The sequence below is a fragment of the Bidens hawaiensis genome, unplaced genomic scaffold (genome assembly GCF_021521415.1).
Source record: "Bidens hawaiensis isolate Kalapana, Puna unplaced genomic scaffold, B.hawaiensis_p1.1 tig00032906_1, whole genome shotgun sequence".
NCBI classification, from domain to species: Eukaryota; Viridiplantae; Streptophyta; class Magnoliopsida; order Asterales; family Asteraceae; genus Bidens; species Bidens hawaiensis.
In genome coordinates this window covers 15807-34308 of record NW_027505269.1, presented here as the reverse complement: position 1 = coordinate 34308, position 18502 = coordinate 15807, and the positions used below count along the sequence as shown (strand labels likewise).

At 43.9% G+C, this 18502-nt stretch overlaps 1 protein-coding gene across 1 annotated transcript in view; it reads right to left on the bottom strand.

The window, feature by feature from the left end:
- Positions 1–10297, bottom strand: part of LOC143612000 (uncharacterized) — an 84714-nt gene extending 74417 nt beyond the window's left edge. Inside the window, exon 1 of the mRNA XM_077086088.1 lies at positions 9887–10297. Within this exon, the coding sequence (XP_076942203.1) occupies positions 9887–10169 (283 nt within the window). The 5' untranslated portion in view covers positions 10170–10297. The remainder of the gene's footprint in view (positions 1–9886) is intronic.
- Between the last annotated feature and the right edge of the window lie 8205 nt (positions 10298–18502).

The window sequence follows — 18502 nt, the reverse complement described above, 5'->3', positions numbered from 1 at the left end:
AACCGCGGGAGAGTGGTGGTCCCGCTCGGCTGGGTACTCGTGATCTTGACGAGAACGAGTTGCCCATCCTGGAGCAGATAGCGGATCGGTTCGTGGAGGTCTACCCGCCGGGCCACGAGATTCTGAGTGCCACGCGGCCAGGTAAGGGATTCTTTAACCCCCGCCCTCTTCATGCTCAAACCTCTGCTGGAATTCCTCTAATTTTGTCATCTTCTGATGAGGAATCCGCAGATGGTCCTTTCTTCGTGAGGAAGAAGAAGGCTGCCGGCGTGAAGGGCAAGGCGAAGGTTACCTCCACTGCCGATCAGGGGAACCGGTCTGATTCGGAGACCGAAAGCGAGGAGGCGGCGGGGAACCCTGGTGATGGTGAGACCACTGTCTCGGAGGTTGAGAAAGCTGTCACCTCCGAGCAGCCCAGTACGACGACGGTGACCAGCATGAAGAGGCCGGCTCCATCGGGTTCGTCCCCGTCTGTCAGAACCTTCAAGCTCAAGAAAACCCGTAAGTATAAATTTCATTTATCTTAACCACATTTCTTTCCGCCATTATATTTAATATCTTGTCTTCATGCGGGCGTGGATGCAACCGCATTCCAGAGTGGTGCGGGAAGGAGCAGTTCTGGACCCACGACGGTAGGTTTGGTCAACCTACCCGAGGCGATGACCCAGGCGACTGCGCCTGTTTGCAGTATTGGTTCAGTTGCTCATCCCGTTGAGGCAACTGTTCCAATTGTGACGTCATCCCCGCCAGCTGTCAGTGCCATCTTCACCGCATCCTTCACTAAGCCGGCGGTGATTTTTCCTGCGGGTTCTTCTGCAGGGACGGCCACGGTTGTGAGTTCACCTCCAGTGAGTTCACCTCCGTTGGTCTCTACCGCGGCGGCCTCTACCATGCCTCCTCTGGCGCCGGCGACTACGGCCGGTTCCTCAGGTATGTTCAGGGTTGGGGCTTCTAGCCATTCCTTGCCTCCTTCCCATCTCTTTGACCTTTTGGATGGATATCCCTTAGGTTCCGGTGATGGGTTTGGTAGCTACCGGCCTGTTGTCGACCCTACAGGTGCGTGGGGTTATTTTGGCCTATTATCCCTTTTATCATTTTCTTTTTAACTGTTTTTTTTTTTTTTTTTTTTTTTTTTTTTTTTTTTTTTTGCAGTTCGTGATTCCAACGAGGTGTATGCTCCACGGTGGAGTATCCGCCGGGGAACGACCCTCCGTACGGCTGCGGATTGTGTTGAATGGGCGCGCCACGCCGCCCCTAGTGGTGCGTTGGGGGAAGCAATGGCTAGCTACCAGGAGGGTAGGCTAACCAACGAGCTTCGAATTCTCCTTGCCCGGATGCAGCCGCGCGTCGAGTTGCTCTGTCATGAAAACGACAAGTTAAAGACGGCGCATAGCCTGGAAGTGGCTCAGGCGCGAGCTATCCGGGAGGAGAATAAGAGACTTTCGACCATCGCTGCGGAAAAGGAGAAGGTCTTCAAGGACCTCGAGGTTGAAGTTCAGGCCCGGCACGAGGCCCGTTCCAAGGCTACCCAAGCTGTTAACGAACAGCTTAGGTTGGCTAAGGAAACTGCGCGGAACGCAACCGAGAGGGCCACCAAAGCTGAAGCCGTTGCTGAGCCTTTGCGCACAGAGAACGAAGAGCTTAAAGCCGAATTAAAAGAGCTCCGGCAGGCTCATGATGCTTTGGCCTTGGAAGATGCCAAGAAGCTCCAAGAGCTACTGGACCAGAGGGGTATGCTTGACCGCATTGAGCGTAAGCTGAAGGGCGTTGAAGAGGCTGCAACCAAAGATGTGTTGCTTGCCAACCTTAACAAAAACGAAGCCGAACGCTCCCGTGATCAAGCTCAAGCTGCCGTCCAGGAAGCTCTGGTCACCAAAGAATGGCTTCTACGAGAAGCGTTGTCGCAGGTATGCGTAGTTCCGTAGTTTCTTCACGCTTTTCTTTATACTTAGAAAAGTTTGATATATTTTTATTTTGTAGGTTGTGCATCGGGTTCTCACGAACACATCTTATGACGATGTCATGAGCGCAGCCCTCAACGCTTCTCATGAGGATGGGGAAAAGGCTGGTTTCCTGCTTGGTCTAGGGTTTGTTGAGAAGGGCATCCCGCCTTCCAACTTCCCTCTTTATGACGTGGACACTGAAGCTGCTTATGACCAAGCAGTGAACCAGTATGCTGCCTTCCCGCATCCGGTGGTGGAGAAGGTGAACGAGATTGTTGCTGCTGATGATGGGCTAGCTATTCTCAAGGTTTTCCTTGAACCGCCACACCCAACTGATGGTGCGGGTTCAAGCGGGTTTGGAGGGAGTGGTCCTGAAGCTTGAACCTTTATATCCCTTCCCACTGCTAGGATAGATTTATATTTTGTAGGCGGGTAGATACCCAGCCATTCCTGTAATGTTGGAAATTTTATGAAATATAAATGTTTTGTTAATGCTTTTGCCTTGTAAACCTTATATGTTTTGCTCATGCATATTTTAGTTTAACTTAGCAATTTCTTAAGTATTTGGGATAAGTTAACCTTTCAACGTGGTAGATAATAGGTTAAAGTTTTGCTTCCTCTATCATGATTGTGCGGGTAAGACCGTCACCTTCACTTAGGATGGCCAAACTTTACCTATATCTGACCTGCGTGAAGGTTTTCGTCATCTTTTCCTTAGAAATTTTTACCGTTTTTATGTTTATGCGGGTTTTGCCGCCTTCCACACGCAACGACTTACTTCTTTGCACACTTATTTATGCGGTGAATACCGGCATATCAGTGTGGAAAGTTCATAAGTATAAAGGTAAGGCTATCAACACAATGTGATAAAGGAGAATCATTTCCATTAGAAGTGGCTCTAGGCCTTTTCTTTACAAGTTTGGAATTGATCTACGTGTAACATTTGCGTAATTGAGCTCCATTCCATGTTCTTGGGATGGGGGTGCCATCGAGCCTTTCGAGCCGGTATGCGCCCTTTCCCAAAACTTCTTTGATAATGTATGGCCCTTCCCAGATCGGGGCCAGTTTTCCTGGGCGCTCTTGGTTCGAAGCCTCGTTGTTACGTAGTATGTAGTCTCCGACATTGAAGTTGCAGAGTTTTACCCGCGTGTTGTAGTACTTTTGCATTTGTCGCTTATAATTTTCTTCACGCGCTGCGGCTAAGTCTCTGCGTTCTTCGATTAGCATAAGGTCTAACCGTCTTTCTGCATCATTGTCTTCTGGTTGAGTCAAGACTCTTGGTGAGGGTAGACCAATTTCGACCGGGACCATGGCTTCAGTGCCATAGGTGAGGCTGAACGGGGTTTCTCCCGTACTTGCCTTTTTCAGCGTTCTGTTTTCCCAAAGGACGTGTGGAACTTCGTCCACCCAGCCGTATCTATGTTCCAAGAGTCTTTTCTTTATGCCGTCGACGATGCTCTTATTTGCTCTTTCCACCTCACCATTACCTGCGGGTGTGCCACTGAGGTAAAGGTGTTGGTGATTTGAAGTTCTTCCAGCCACGTTTGTAGCTTCTTGTCAGCAAAGTTGGTGCCGTTATCGCTCACCAAATTATGTGGAAGTCCAAAACGACAAATAATAAATTCCCAAATAAATTTTTTGATATGTTTTGCGGTTGTTTGGGCTAAGGGTTTTGCTTCTATCCACTTGGTGAAGTAGTCGATGGCTACCACTAGAAACTGAACGTTCCCTGCTGCTGTAGGAAATGGGCCTGTCACATCGATGGCCCACTTCTGGAATGGCCATGAGGAGGTGAGTGGAACAAGTTCATTCTTCGGGCGATGCGTGTTGGGTGCGTAGAGCTGGCAAGACCTACATTTTCTGATGTATGCCAGCGCATCCGTATGCATCCCCGGCCAAAAGTATCCCGCGTTGTTTAGCTTAGCTACAACAGCGCGTGGACCTACGTGTACTCCGCAGATGCCTTCGTGTACTTCCCTTAGGAGGTAATCAGCATCTTGGTTGTCCACGCATCTTAGGAGTGGGCCAAGAAAATTACGTCTGTAAAGAATGTCATCGACGAGTTGATAGTTCAGTGCTTTACAGCGTATCTTTCTTGCCTGTGTTTTTGACTCTGGTAGTGTACCCGCCACAAGGTAATTTATGATTGGTGTCATCCACGTTTCCGTACCGGTTTGGATGACACAAATTTCCTTGTGCGAGACTGATGGTGCTCCAAGGAGTTCAATGCGGATGTCCTTTCCCAAGTGGGTGAAGGCTAACGATGCAAGCTTGCTTAACACATCCGCAGATTTGTTTTCGCTTCGCTTGACGTGTATGACTTTACAATCGTTGAAATCGCGCATAAGGGTTTTTTCTTGTGCGAGGTACAGGGCCATTGTGTCGTTCACAGCCGTGTACGTCCCGTTTATTTGGTTGGCTACTAACATGGAATCCACGTGGGCTTCCAAGTTTTTCACTCCCATCTTACGCGCAATTCTCAACCCGGCCAAGAATGCTTCGTACTCTGCTTCGTTATTCGTACTTGGAAAATCCAGTCGAATAGCGTAAGTGTACTCTTGGCCTGCTGGGTTGGTTAGTTTCAACCCTGCGCCTGAACCCTCATTGTTGGCTGCTCCATCAGTGTAGAGTCGCCAGACATCATCAATGTCTTGTGCTGGAGAGGGTTGAGCCTCTTCCTGGCACTCTTTCTCCCTCGAAGCGGGAACTTCTGCAATAAAGTCGGCCAAGACCTGGCCTTTTATGGCTGGTCTTGGCTTGTACTTAATCGCGTATTCTCCCAATTCTATTGCCCATTTGGCTAGGCGTCCTGACAACTCGGGTTTGCCTAGAACGTTCGCAAGTTTGAAGTTGGTGAGAATGGTGATTGGGTGACCTTGGAAATACTGTCTTAGCCTGCGTGAAGCCTGTACAAGTGCTAAGACTAATTTTTCCAGAGTAGAGTACCGGGTTTCCACGTCCGTTAAGACGCGGCTAACATAGTAGATGGGCATCTGGATGCCTTTTCGTTCTACTAGCAGGACTGCCCCTGTTGCTCTGTCTGTGGCGGAGAGGTACAGGATTAACTCTTCCCCCGCTTCTGGTGCTGTGAGCGTTGGAAGTTCGATCAAGTGTGACCGAATCTCTTGAAAAGCTGCTTCCGCTTCTGGTGTCCAGCGGAAGTGCGTTTTCTTCAAACAATTTCTCAATGTTGACACGAATGGGAACGATCTATCCGCATGATTCGCCAAAAAGCGGTTAAGTGCGACTAGTCGTCCATTCAGTGTCTGAGCTTGTTTGATGGTAGTAGGTGATTCCATTTTGATAATGGCTTCGACCTTTTCAGGGTTCGCTCTGAAGCCATCTTTGGTAACGATGACTCCTAAGAACTTCCCTTCTTCCATTCCAAAAGAACACTTGCTCGGGTTGAGCTTCATGTTTATCTTTCTGAGCGTGTTGAAAGTTTCCTCGATGTCTTTCAACATCGCTTCTGGCTCAAGGCTTTTGATGACCAAGTCATCCATGTAAACTTCCAAGTTCCTCCCAATTTGGGCATGAAACTCTTTGTCCATCAGGCGTTGGTATGTGGACCTGGCATTCTTAAGTCCGAATGGCATCATTTGATAACAAAATGTGCCATCGGGCGTCCGAAATGCGGTTTTGTCCTGATCGTCAACGGCCATGTGGATTTGATGGTATCCCTTATACGCATCAAGGAAGCATTTAAGGCGAAACGGTGCTAACGAATCTACCTTAAGGTCAATTTCGGGTAACGGGTAACAATCTTTGGGGCATGCTTTGTGTAGGTCTTTGAAATCTATGCACATGCGCCATTGTTTGTTAGATTTCGGTACCATGACGGGATTTGCAACCCATGTTTGATATCTGCTAACGCGTACGATGCTCGCGTCAAGGAGTTCCTTGACTTGGGTTCTACACGCGTTAGCCTGTTCCGCCCCATTACTCGATGCTTTTGTATGACTGGCGTAAAAGCCGGGTCACACTTGAGCTTATGCTCTGCCTTACTTCGAGGTACACCAGTCATGTCAGCTGGTATCCACGCGAAGATGTCAGCGTTTTTCTGCAGTAAGCGTTTGAGTAAGGTGCGTGTAGGATCGGTGATTGTTGGGCCAATGGTAACAGCCTGGTCAGGGTATTTGCCATTGAAGGCCCATTCTTCTGGTTCGGTGATGGTTGGTTTAGCCATCTTTGGTTTGGGTTTAGATGAGACAGATGCGATGCATACCTGGGGAATACCGGTGATCATCGCTACACCCTCAGCTGTTGGCCACCCCATCATGCCGTGGACTGAAGACACCACGGCATTGAATCTTGCCATCCCGTCTCTCCCGAAGAGAATGTCGTATGTGTGGTGTGGCTTCCTCATTACGACGAAGTCCACGTCTTCTGTGCGGGAGTGTTTCCCGTCCGTGAGAGTGACAGGGAAAGATAGGATACCCAGGGGGGTGTTTGTGCTGCCATCGAACCCTTCCATCGAGGCATAGACCGTTTCCAGCCGTTCTTTGTCTTCGTCGTCTAGCTTGTCGAAGAACTGCCTGTACATGACTGTTGACGAGGCGCCGTTATCAGCAAGAGTGCGGGAAGTGATGTAGTGCCCCAGCTGGCTTTTGATGACTATAGGGCCTTCTTTGTTGGGCCCTCCTGGCACTCGCGGGAAGCGCACTTCAGCTTCCTTCCACGCACATGGTTCTGTCGTTCATCGTTTTCTTCCTCTGACGTTACCATGAACCATGTGGATGCTGATGTCAACAGGCTTTTGTCCGTTGCCCTTGTACCGATTATCATTCCTCCCTCCATTCTTGATTGATGCCACAAGGTGTGTAAGTTTTCCATCTTTGACGAATGTTTCGACAACATCCTTCAAAGATGTACACTCCTCGGTGGTGTGGCCCTTTGTCCCGTGGAAGTCACAGGATTTGCTCTGATCCGCGTTATGGCGCTGCCGGATCATTGGAGCTTTTGGCCATGGGAGTTTCTCGGTGGCAAATATCTCCGTGACGCTTTTGGTGAGTGGCGTCCATCTAGGGTTTCGGTTTGATGAGTGCGTGTTATCCCTTCCGCCTAATAGAGGGCGAGAGCTGGATGAGGTGTCAAAGTTTACCCTTGACTGCCAAATACCAAGCTTCCTCTTTTTATTTTGCCGGGCGGTCCGGATGTTGTTTTCTCTGGTCTTCTGCGTGTAGAGGTTTGTGTTCTGGGGAAGATTCCTACCCAGTTGCTTCTCCGTTTCGGCAAAGCGCTTGGCTGCCGTCATGATGGCATCCCATGTGGATGGCATGCCGTCTTTACCCGTCAACGTGCGGATAAGCTCTGGGTATTCGGCGCCCTGGATGAAAGCGGCGCGAACAAGATCTTCACTTATGGTGCCCAGACTTAGCTTTTTTGAGTTGAAGCGAGTGATGAAGTCTAGTAAAGACTCATCCTCCTCTCTAACGCAGTTGAGGATTGTCCACTGCTCTTCAGTATATTTTCTTTGTTGACTGAAGTGCTGGCTGAACTTGTGCTGGAAGTCCGCCCAATCATAGATGTGGTGGACTGGTAGACGATCAAACCATGCTCTGGCTGCTCCGACCAGCGTCATCTGGAACATATAACACCACGTGGGTTCCGTCCAGTTGCTGACGGTTGCCCCCGCTACAAATCTGTTCAAGTGATCGTCTGGGTCGGATATGCCATCATAAGTGCCGATGTTGGACATCTGTTTGGCACTTTTCGGGGCGATTGCTTCCGCAATATCCCTTGCAAACTTGGACGTTCCCGCATTTGCAACAGTTGGCCTGAACGTTTTGGAGAAGTCACGTGGGTTTCCCCCCGCGTTCCTTGGTTTAAAGGTTTCTCCAAAATTTCTTCTCGGCTTGAAGTCCGTTTCTTTATGCTTCCCTTTCGCTCTATGGTGAGGGTTTGCGTCACTGTCGGATTCCTCCCAATCATCGTCCAAGTACTCGCAATCATTTCTCATGTTGAGCTGTTGTCGAGTGCTTCCGAATTCGTCATTAGCCTGTTGGAGTGAACGTAAACGTTCGTCCAACTCAGCTTGGAATTCTTTCTGACGTGCTTCCGCCCACGCTTTAACTTGATCAAGTGTTTGGCGGGGGAGCCTCGTCTGTTGCTTCTCCAACTGGGTATCAATGAATCCCAAGGGAGGATTGTTTACTGCACTTGCCCCGGCTTGGGTAGCCGGGGTAGTGTTCGTAAAAATTGTGTACTCACCGGTGTTCCCCCAGTAGCTGGGGTTGTGGTTACCGGAGTTTCTTGGTCACTCGTTGGCCTTGGTATCGGAGTAACCTTAACCATCTTTCCAGAGGTTTTGAAAAAAGAGAATTAGTTCTAGCTTTTATGCACGGATGGCGCCAATGAAGAAACACTAAGTGACCCCGGCAGATTACGGATAATCTTAGGGTTAAGTAGATGTTTCCCACGAGGGTTAGGTCCGGCAAAGATGGTTATTCTTCTTGACCTGCAAAACAGACACCGTGAGCTCGTCACTGAGAATGGGGGGGGGGGGGTTCCTCCTTGTGACCACCCTCCGGCGTGAGAATCAGACTAGATTGCTCTGAATATAAGTGTATATTAAGAGAAATAGCTAGAGAAGATAAGATAATATCAGATGATATAAGATAATGATACCGTTCCAAGATGTTGGAGTATTTATAGCCGAAGGTAGGTTTCCAAGCAGGTACGGCCAGCTGTATAATATTCCTTTTCCACCAACTACAGGCTACGCACGTGCCACGATGGGAGTTGGTGAGTAGGCAACGGCTGATAGTGACATGGCCAGCTGTATAGTATTCCTTTTTCACCAACCATGGGCTGTGTACGTGCCACGATGGGGGTTGGTTGGTAGGCAGCGGCTGACAGTGACATTTTGTACTGGAGCGTGCTCCTCCTCGTACTATTGTCGGTGAGCTGTCACCCTGTGATTGGTTCATGGGCTGCTTTGGTCAGATCTTGTCTATTTTGTCCATACCTTGGCATGTATAGTACAAAAGATCTTCCAGAAGCGTACGGACTGGCTCTTTTGGGCGGGAATATTCCCGCCTTGCTCATTCCTCCTTCAGGTGACATTGCTGAAGTATAAGAGTTGGTGCCTTGTGCGTGTAGCCTTACTGTTAGTGCGGGTAGCCTTCCTTCTTGGCTTGTACCCATAGCTGCGGGAACAGGCAGGGTACTGTACCAAGGGAGGCTTTCCTGCGGGAACAGCTGGCTTACTGCGTGTAAGGTCTTCATCTCTCTGAGCATGGTGGGTCCTGCGGAACCAGTTGGTCTTTGCGCATACGTACCTCATCAAGGTGTGTCTTGCGGGTCCAACTGGGCTTTGCGGGGACCTACCTCTTCACCGACCATGACCGTATTATCAAGAATCCTTTTACCATGATCTCCCTCAAAGGGATTCAGATATCCTTCCTCGATGAGGCTAATATGTTCTTTGCACTTTCGAACTATATAAAGACAAGTGGTCCTGTCGGAACATAGAGCAGCATAGACGAGAGGCAATTTATACCCGTTCTCGGAACTGAATAATAAACTTGGGTTTTTCTGGACCAACTTCTGTACCGCCAGTTTGTTGTTAACAACTAAAGCATAATGCAAAGCATTACCACCTTTATTGTCGACCAGATCCGGAAGTAACTCTGGGTTTATCTGATTGAGGAGATTCTCAAGAAACGAAATATTTTCAAGATTTCCGATTGCAACATGAAGGGCTCTACGTCCTTGATCATTGAGTTTAGCAGTCAGTGCATCTTTGTCCCGGCCAAAAAATTCTTGAGCACTATTCCAGTCTCCTCGTTGAATAACTCTTCGTAGTGGGATGTACTTACTGAATTCTATTCCCATATGAAAATTCATGAAAAACAGTTAGCAAGAAACAAGAAACTATTAATATGAGAGATTAATACAGGAGTAGTGTAATTTGTCATGGTCTATATGATTGAACCATATACCTTTATTATTCCTGTCTTTGGAAATGGTAGCGGTGGCGCTTGGACGATCAACAGGGCCATATTTGTTCCTTAGTTTTAGCCAAACTTGTAAAGCTATGAGTTCATTGACAACAGTTTTCATCACACCCTCACTCAACGAACCAAAGATCCATCCTTGCACTAGGACATCCGACCTTTTCCACTCCAGATACTTGGTATTGGAAACATTAATATTTTCCCTAGGTTGTTTTATCGAGCCATCGATAAAACCAAGCATATCATGGCTGAATATGAGGCTCCACATCTGTTTCTCCCATGGCACATAATTAGCCACACCGGACAGCTTTATCGACACAAAGCTAGCCGCATTCACGTGAGAAGGGAATGGATATTGTTGTAACTCTGAGGATGATTATTATACAAACGAACACGAATTATATGTATGTCATTTAATCTGAATAATTATGAAAGGTAATTTCGAAAGAAAGAGTATTGGGTTTTGTTGTGTACCTTCCTTGTTGGAGTTGCTAACTCCAGGTTGTTGCTTAAATAACAGAAAACAAACTCCTCATTTTCAAAATAAACAAGTTGAAAGACCTTCAAGATTTATTGAATTAGTTTGTGGTGGTTGTTAAAATTTAAGAATCGCATTTAAAATCGTACAACCGTAGCCATCGGATTGGACTAAATGCTAAATTTAATTATAACTAGCGTTTTACCCGATGCATTGTACGCGACGATGCACTAATGTGGATTTGGTTGGTATGAGTTAAGTTCATTAAGATACTGACACTAAATTAAAAATACTAATCTCTCAACACAGAAACAATAGTGGCGTTTGTATAACTTAGGGTCAAGTTATTCTACAAAGGGTAATAAAAATGAGAAGTGTGAGAAACCATAAATAATTGACATGTGTCAAGTGGAGACCAAAAGAAAAAGGGTATAGAAGTAATTGTACACATTTTCTCTCTCCACATGCAAGACACATGCTAATACCCCCATCATTTTAGAACGTTGATAACTTTTTCGTATGATTTTTTTTTAAAAATTCATCATAATAACAAGCGTTTTTTATCTTTAATATGAGTATGATTTTTGTTATATAAAATTTAAAACAAAAAACACGTCATTGTGTCTTTTTGCACACCATTGTGTCTTTTCGCTTATCATTGTGTCTTTTCGCACACCATTATGTCTTTCCGCTTATCATTGTGTATTTTCACACACCATTGTGTCTTTTCGCTTATCATTGTGTCTTTTTTCGTCATTGTGTCTTTTCGCACACCATTGTGTCCTTTTTCGTCATTGTGTCTTTTCGCACACCATTGTGTCTTTTCGCTATCATTGTGTCTTTTTTCGTCACTGTGTCTTTTCGCTTATCGTTGTGTCTTTTCGTTATCATTGTGTCTTTTTTCGTCACTGTATCTTTTCGCTTATCGTTGTGTCTTTTCGCTTATCATTGTGTCTTTTCACACACCATTGTGTCTTTTCGCTTATCATTGTGTCTTTTTTCGTCATTGTGTCTTTCCGCACACCATTGTGTCTTTTCGCTTATCATTGTGTCTTTTTTCGTCATTGTGTTTTTTCATCATTGTGTCTTTCAACTCATCATTATGTTTTTTAAATACTAATAACACCGTTGTGCAATAATAATATGTAAAAATAATGATAAAATAACAACAAATTATCTAATACATAAAACACAATGATTAATACATGTTACACAATAACTTGAAACGTAAAACACAATGGTGAATACGTATAACACAATGACCTAAAACGTAAGACACAATGGTGAATACGTATAACACAATGACCTAAAACGTAAGACACAATGGTGAATATATATAACACAATGACTTGAAACGTAAAACACAATGGAAACAACATATCACACAATGACACAATGAACAACAAAAAAAACACAATTAAAAAACCCATTAATTTTTTTATATAACAATATGATACTCATATTAAAGATAAAAAAATGTTTATTATTATGGTGAATTTTTTTTAAAAAAATAATGTCGTATGAAAAAGTTGTGAACATTTTAAAATGATAGGGGGAATTGACATGTGCCTTGCATGTGGGGTGAGAAAGTCAACAAATGTGGGTTATTACCTTCATGCTCTTTTCATCAATTTTTATTTATTAAATTAATCTCAGCCATTCAAATCTTAGATTAATGGACTGAATTTCTTCTCACCATTCTCATTTTTGTTGTCCTTTGTATTTTAACTTTACCCGTATAACTTATTATAATAGTTTTTAACATATTTAAAACAATTTTCATTCGGTTTCTAAAACCCGATTGTTGTCGTCCTGAGTCGACTTGTATTTGGACGGTATCAATTATGTTTGTCACGGTAAAAATAAATGGGATTGTCTATAATGAGAGAGAAATGAAAATTTTTCTCGTTCGGGAGGTATCATGGCCGTTTGGGATCCTAATTCTTTTGTGTAGATATCCACCAAGTCATATGATAATGCTCTCATTAATGGGAATGGAAGGCTTTTGATTTCAAATGTTTCATATTGATTGTTTATGCTCCGCAAGGTCTAACCAAGAAACGAGAATCATGATTCAAATGGGAGGTTTTAGGTTCATGCGTGTGACATTCGTCAATTTCCGAACCTGAAAACTGACCCGTTTTAAATTTTTGATTTTCCTAAAAGATTATTTTTCATTTATGACATTTATCATTGATTTGTGTTAGTTATGTTACAACCTCGATTTTAAACATTATTTCAGTATTCTATACTTTAATCAAAGTCTACATATTAAGCTGTCAATTTCTATAACTTTCTGCGAACTTTTCTTCGCGTAATCGCATGATCAAATTTAATAAAGTTGTCATCCATCATCTATATAACTATTACTATTACTGTTATTCATAAATTATTCCTTTCAAGTTATTAATATTATTTTCATGTGTACAAATACTTGAATTTATGTTCATTTCATTATTAACGTTAGAAATCGTTAATTTACCTTTGAGCCATTTGCTATTAATACATTTTCATTATTCTCTTACCTCCTACCAACAAGTAAATTACAAATAGTACTGATCAAACAAATTCAAGAGACATGAATAACTATATATTTCTCGTCCAACATGATTCTTAAAAATAGCCCCTGTTACAATTTAAACTGCTCGTCGTTGTCTTAATTGTTCATGTTCTAATTTTCAAAACAATGATGCTAGATGAATAAATACTAGTCAAAGGCAAAGCAACCTTGAAAAGAAAACGGCAGAACGACCCCCACTACCCGAGCAAGTTTTCATGAAACAGGATATCAACCGTCCGTATTGATTTTGACGCTTCAAGCATGACTCAACCAGGAACACCATCAATGAGGAAACTCACAACTATAAGAAAACTCTTTTAATTCAGGTTTTAAACGTGGGACCATAAAATGTTAAATTGTAACGATTACAATATGTCGTTAGAGCAAAAGTTTAGTTGGAAATGTGAATTAAATGTTAGTGTGAATACAATTACAATAATAGTAATAGTACAGTAGTAATACTGTTTTGGTAACACACAAGGACAACTCGAAGTTATGGAAGAATAAGGGGGTGTTTGTTTGACAAATCCGATTCGCTCATATGTGAGGGTGTTTGGTAGGCTAAAATCACACATCTGAACCGCTCAGTTTACCACTTATTCAATCAGATTGAAAATCAAGCTGAATGATTCAGAGGACTATTCTACCCTTTGCCCCGATAAACACTCGATCGTTCTGCCTCCCCATCCACCATCGACGTCCATCTAATCGCCAATCCACAGCCGTTTATTTGACTCCTATCCACAACCGTTGCCATTTATTTCAGGTAAGGTTACAAATTCAGATTCAATATGAGAATCAGCACGTGTTCATTCCATTTGCCTTCGACACTTTTGGATCCCTAGCTCCCGAGGCGGTTCGCTTCTTGGAGCGGGTGTAGAATGTGGTCTACAGTGACTCGCAGAGCCCGAGGAACCAAAGATTTATATATAGTAGAATAGGCTTTGAGATTCAAAAGGGGATAGCGGCGCAGCTTGTTGCTCGCTTACCCATTATCCAGATGTAGTTCGGTTTGTGTTATATATAAAAGGCTACAAACTTGATCAAAAAAAAAATATGAGAATAGAAACCCTAGATTAATAAATTTATTTTTTTTATGTTTTTTACGAAATTACAGTTGAGTTTGGCTTTTTATGATTGAATATAAGTCCTTTGTTCTCAAACTTGTGATAAAGTGTGTATTTTGTTGTTTGCAATCATAGACCAAATTTAGATTAGATGCTATAAATTCGTTAACAAATTGATTAAAAGTTAACCTGTAATTACTGTATATCCGATTAAGGCGTTTAATATATTTCTGGAAAGCTCTAGAGACATAAAATTGATCCGATTCATTCGTAAGGTCATAAAATATTCGATAGAGGTCTGCAAGACCGAAAAAATGGTCAAATTCGGTGAATAGCCCCATACTCCGTTTTTTCGGGTTGACAGTGAACATACCCCTTTGGCCGTAGTAGCAAAATTTTGAACGGGCCACGGGAAAGCTCTAAAAACTTCTAATTGATCCGACTCTTTCGTAGGGTCATAGAATATTCGATGAAAGTCTCCAGGACTGAAAATTTGGTCAGATTCAGTGAATAGCCCCATACTCAGTTTTTTCGGGCTGACGGTGAACATACCCCTTTGGTCGTAGTAACAAAATTTTAAACGGGCCACGGGAAAGTTCTAAGGACTTCAATTTGATCCGACTCTATCGTAGGGTCATAATATATTCGATGTAGGTTTACAGGACCAAAAATATGGCTAGATTCGGTGAATAGCCCCATACTCAGCTTTTTTGGGCTGAAGGTGAACATATCACTTTGGCCGTAGTAGCAAAATTTCGAACGGGCCACGGAAAAGCTCTTGGGACATAAAATTGATCCGATTCATTCGTAGGGTCATAAAATATTCGATAGAGGTCTGCAGGACCGAAAAAATGGTCAAATTCGGTGAATAGCCCCATACTCAGTTTTTTCGGGCTGACGGTGAACATACCCGTTTGGCCGTTGTAGAAAAATTTCGAACGGGCCACGAGAAAGCTCTAAGGACTTCAAATGGATCCGACTCTATCGTAGGGTCATAGAATATTCGATGAATGTCTCCAGGACCGAAAATATGGTCAGATTCGGTGAATAGCCCCATACTCAGTTTTTTCGGGCTGATGATGAACATACCCCTTTGGCCTTACTAGCAAAATTTCTAACGGGCCACGGGAAAGCTTTAGGGACATCAAATTGATTGGATTCTTTCGTAGGGTCATATTATATTCGATGGAGGTCTCCAGGACCCAAAATACGGTCAGATTCGGTGAATAGCCCCATACTCAGCTTTTTCGGGCTGACGGTGAACATACCCCTTTAGCCGTAACAGCAAAATTTCGAATGGGTCACGGGAAAGCTCTAGGGACTACAAATTGATCCGATTCTTTCGTAGGGTCATAATATATTCGATGGAGGTCTCCAGGACCGAAAATATGGCCAGATTCTTTGAATAGCCCCATACTCAGTTTTTTCGGGCTGACGGTGAACATACCCCTTTGGCCGTAATAGCAAAATTTTGAACGGGACACGGGAAAGCTCTAAGGACTTCAAATTGATCCGACTCTATCGTAGGGTCATAATATATAAGATGTAAGTCTTCAGGACCGAAAATATGGCCAGATCGGTGAATAACCCCATACTCAGCTTTTTTGGGCTGAAGGTGAACATATCCCTTTGGCCGTAGTAGCAAAAATTCGAACAGGCAACGGGAAAGCTCTTGAGACATAAAATTGATCCGATTCATTCGTAGGGTCATAAAATATTCGATAGAGGTTTGCAGGACCGAAAAAATGGTCAAATTCGGTGAATAGCCCCATACTCCGCTTTTTCGGGTTGACAGTGAACATACCCCTTTGGCCGTAGTATCAAAATTTCGAACAGGCCACGGGAAAGCTCTAAGGACTTCAAATAGATCCGACTCTTTCGTAGGGTCATAAAATATTCGATGAAAGTCTCCAGGACAGAAAATTTGGTCAAACTCGGTGAATAGCCCCATACTCAGTTTTTTCGGGTTGACGGTGAACATACCCCTTTGGCCGTAGTAGTAAAATTTAGAACGGGCCACGGGAAAGCTTTAGGGACATCAAATTGATCCGGTTATTTCGTATGGTCATAATATATTCGATGGAGGTCTCTAGGACCGAAAATATGGCCATATTCGGTGAATAGCCCATACTCAGCTTTTTCGGGCTGACGGTGAACATACCCCTTTAGCCGTAGTAGCAAAATTTCGAACGGGTCACGTGAAATCTCTTGGGACATCATATTGATCCGATTCTTTCGTAGGGTAAAAAATATTCTATAGCGGTCTACAGGTCAGAAAAAATGGTCAAATTCGGTGAATAGCCCCATACTCCGCTTTTTCGGGTTGACAGTGAACATACCCCTTTGGCCGTAGTAGCAAAATTTCGAACGGGCCACGAGAAAGCTCTAAGGACTTAAAATTGATCCGACTTTTTCGTAGGGTCTTAGAATATTCGATGAAAGTCTCCAAGACCGAAAATTTGGTCAGATTCGGTGAATAGCCCCAGACTCAGTTTTTTCGGGCTGACGGTGAACATACCCATTTGGCCGTAGTAGCAAAATTTCAAACGGGCCACGGGAAAGTTCTAAGGACTTCAAATTGATCCGACTCTATCGTAGGGTCATAATATATTCGATGTAGGTTTTCAGGACCGAAAATATGGCCAGATTCGGTGAATAGCCCCATACTCAGTTTTTCGGGCTGACGGTGAACATACCCCTTTGGTCGTAGTAGCAAAATTTCAAACGGGCCACGAGAAAGTTCTATGGGCTTCAAGTTGATCCGACTCTATCTTAGGGTCATAATATATTCGATATAGGTTTTCACGACCGAAAATATGGCTAGATTCGGTGAATAGCCCCATACTCAGCTTTTTTTGGCTGAAGGTGAACATATCCCTTTGGCCGTAGTAGCAAAATTTCGAACGGGCCACTGGAAAGCTCTTGGGACATCAAATTGATCCGATTCCTTCATAGGGTCATAAAATATTCGATAGAGGTCTGCAGGACCGAAAATAAGGTCAGATTCGGTAAATAGCCCCATACTCAGCCTTTTCGGGCTGTCGGCGAACATACCCTTTGGTTGTAGTAGCAAAATTTCGAACGGGCCGCGGGAAAGCTTTAGGGACATAAAATTGATACGATTATTTCTTAGGGTCATAATATAATCGATGGATGTCTCCAGGACCGAAAATATGGCCAGATTTGGTTAAAAGCCCCATACTCAGCTTTTTCGGGCTGACGGTGAACATACCTCTTTGGCCGTAGTAGCAAAATTTTGAAAGGGCCACGGGAAAACTCTAGGGACTACAAATTGATCCGATTTCTTTCGTAGGGTCATAAAATATTCGATAGAGGTCTCCAGGACAGAAAATATGGTCAGATTCGGTGAATAGCCCCATACTCAGTTTTTTCGGGCTGACGGTGAACATACTCCTTTGGCCGTAATAGAAAAATTTCGAACGGGCCACGGGAAATATTAAGGGACATCAAATTGATATGATTCTTTCGTAGGGTCATAATATATACGATGGAAGTTTCCAGGACCGAAAATATGGTCAGATTCGGTGAATAGCCCCATACTCAGCTTTTTCGGGTTGACGATGAACTACCCCTTTGACCGTATTAGCAAAATTTTGAACGGGCCACGGGAAAGCTCTAAGGACTTTAAATTTATCCGACTCTTTCGTAGGGTCATAAAATATTCGATAGTGGTCTGCAGGAACGAAAAAATGGTCAAATTCGGTGAATAGCCCCATACTCAATTTTTTCTGGCTGACGGTGAACATACCCGTTTGGCCGTTGTAGAAAATTTTGAACGGGCCACGGAAAAGCTTTAGGGACATAAAAGTGATACGATTATTTCTTAGGGTCATAATATAATCGATGGATGTCTCCAGGACCGAAAATATGCCAGATTTGGTTAAAAGCCCCATACTCAGCTTTTTCGGGCTGACGGTGAACATACCTCTTTGGCCGTAGTAGCAAAATTTTGAACGGGCCGCGGGAAAGCGTTAAGGACTACAAATTGATCCGACTCTTTCGTAGGGTCATAAAATATTCGATAGAGGTCACCAGGACAGAAAAAATGGTCAGATTCAGTGAATAACCCCATACTTAGTTTTTTCGGGCTGACGGTGAACATACCCCATTGGTCGTAGTAGCAAAATTTCAAACGGGCCACGAGAAAGTTCTTAGGACTTCAAGTTGTTCCGACTCTATCATAGGGTCATAATAGATTCGATGTAGGTTTTCAGGACCGAAAATATGGCTAGATTCGGTGAATAGCCCCATACTCAGCTTTTTTGGGCTGAAGGTAAACATATCACTTTGGCCGTAGTAGCAAAATTTTGAACGGGCCACGGAAAAGCTCTTGGGACATAAAATTGATCCGATTCATTCGTAGGGTCATAAAATATTCGATAGAGGTCTGCATGACCGAAAAAATGGTCAAATTCGGTGAATAGCCCCATACTCAGTTTATTCGGGCTGACGGTGAACATACCCCTTTGGCCGTT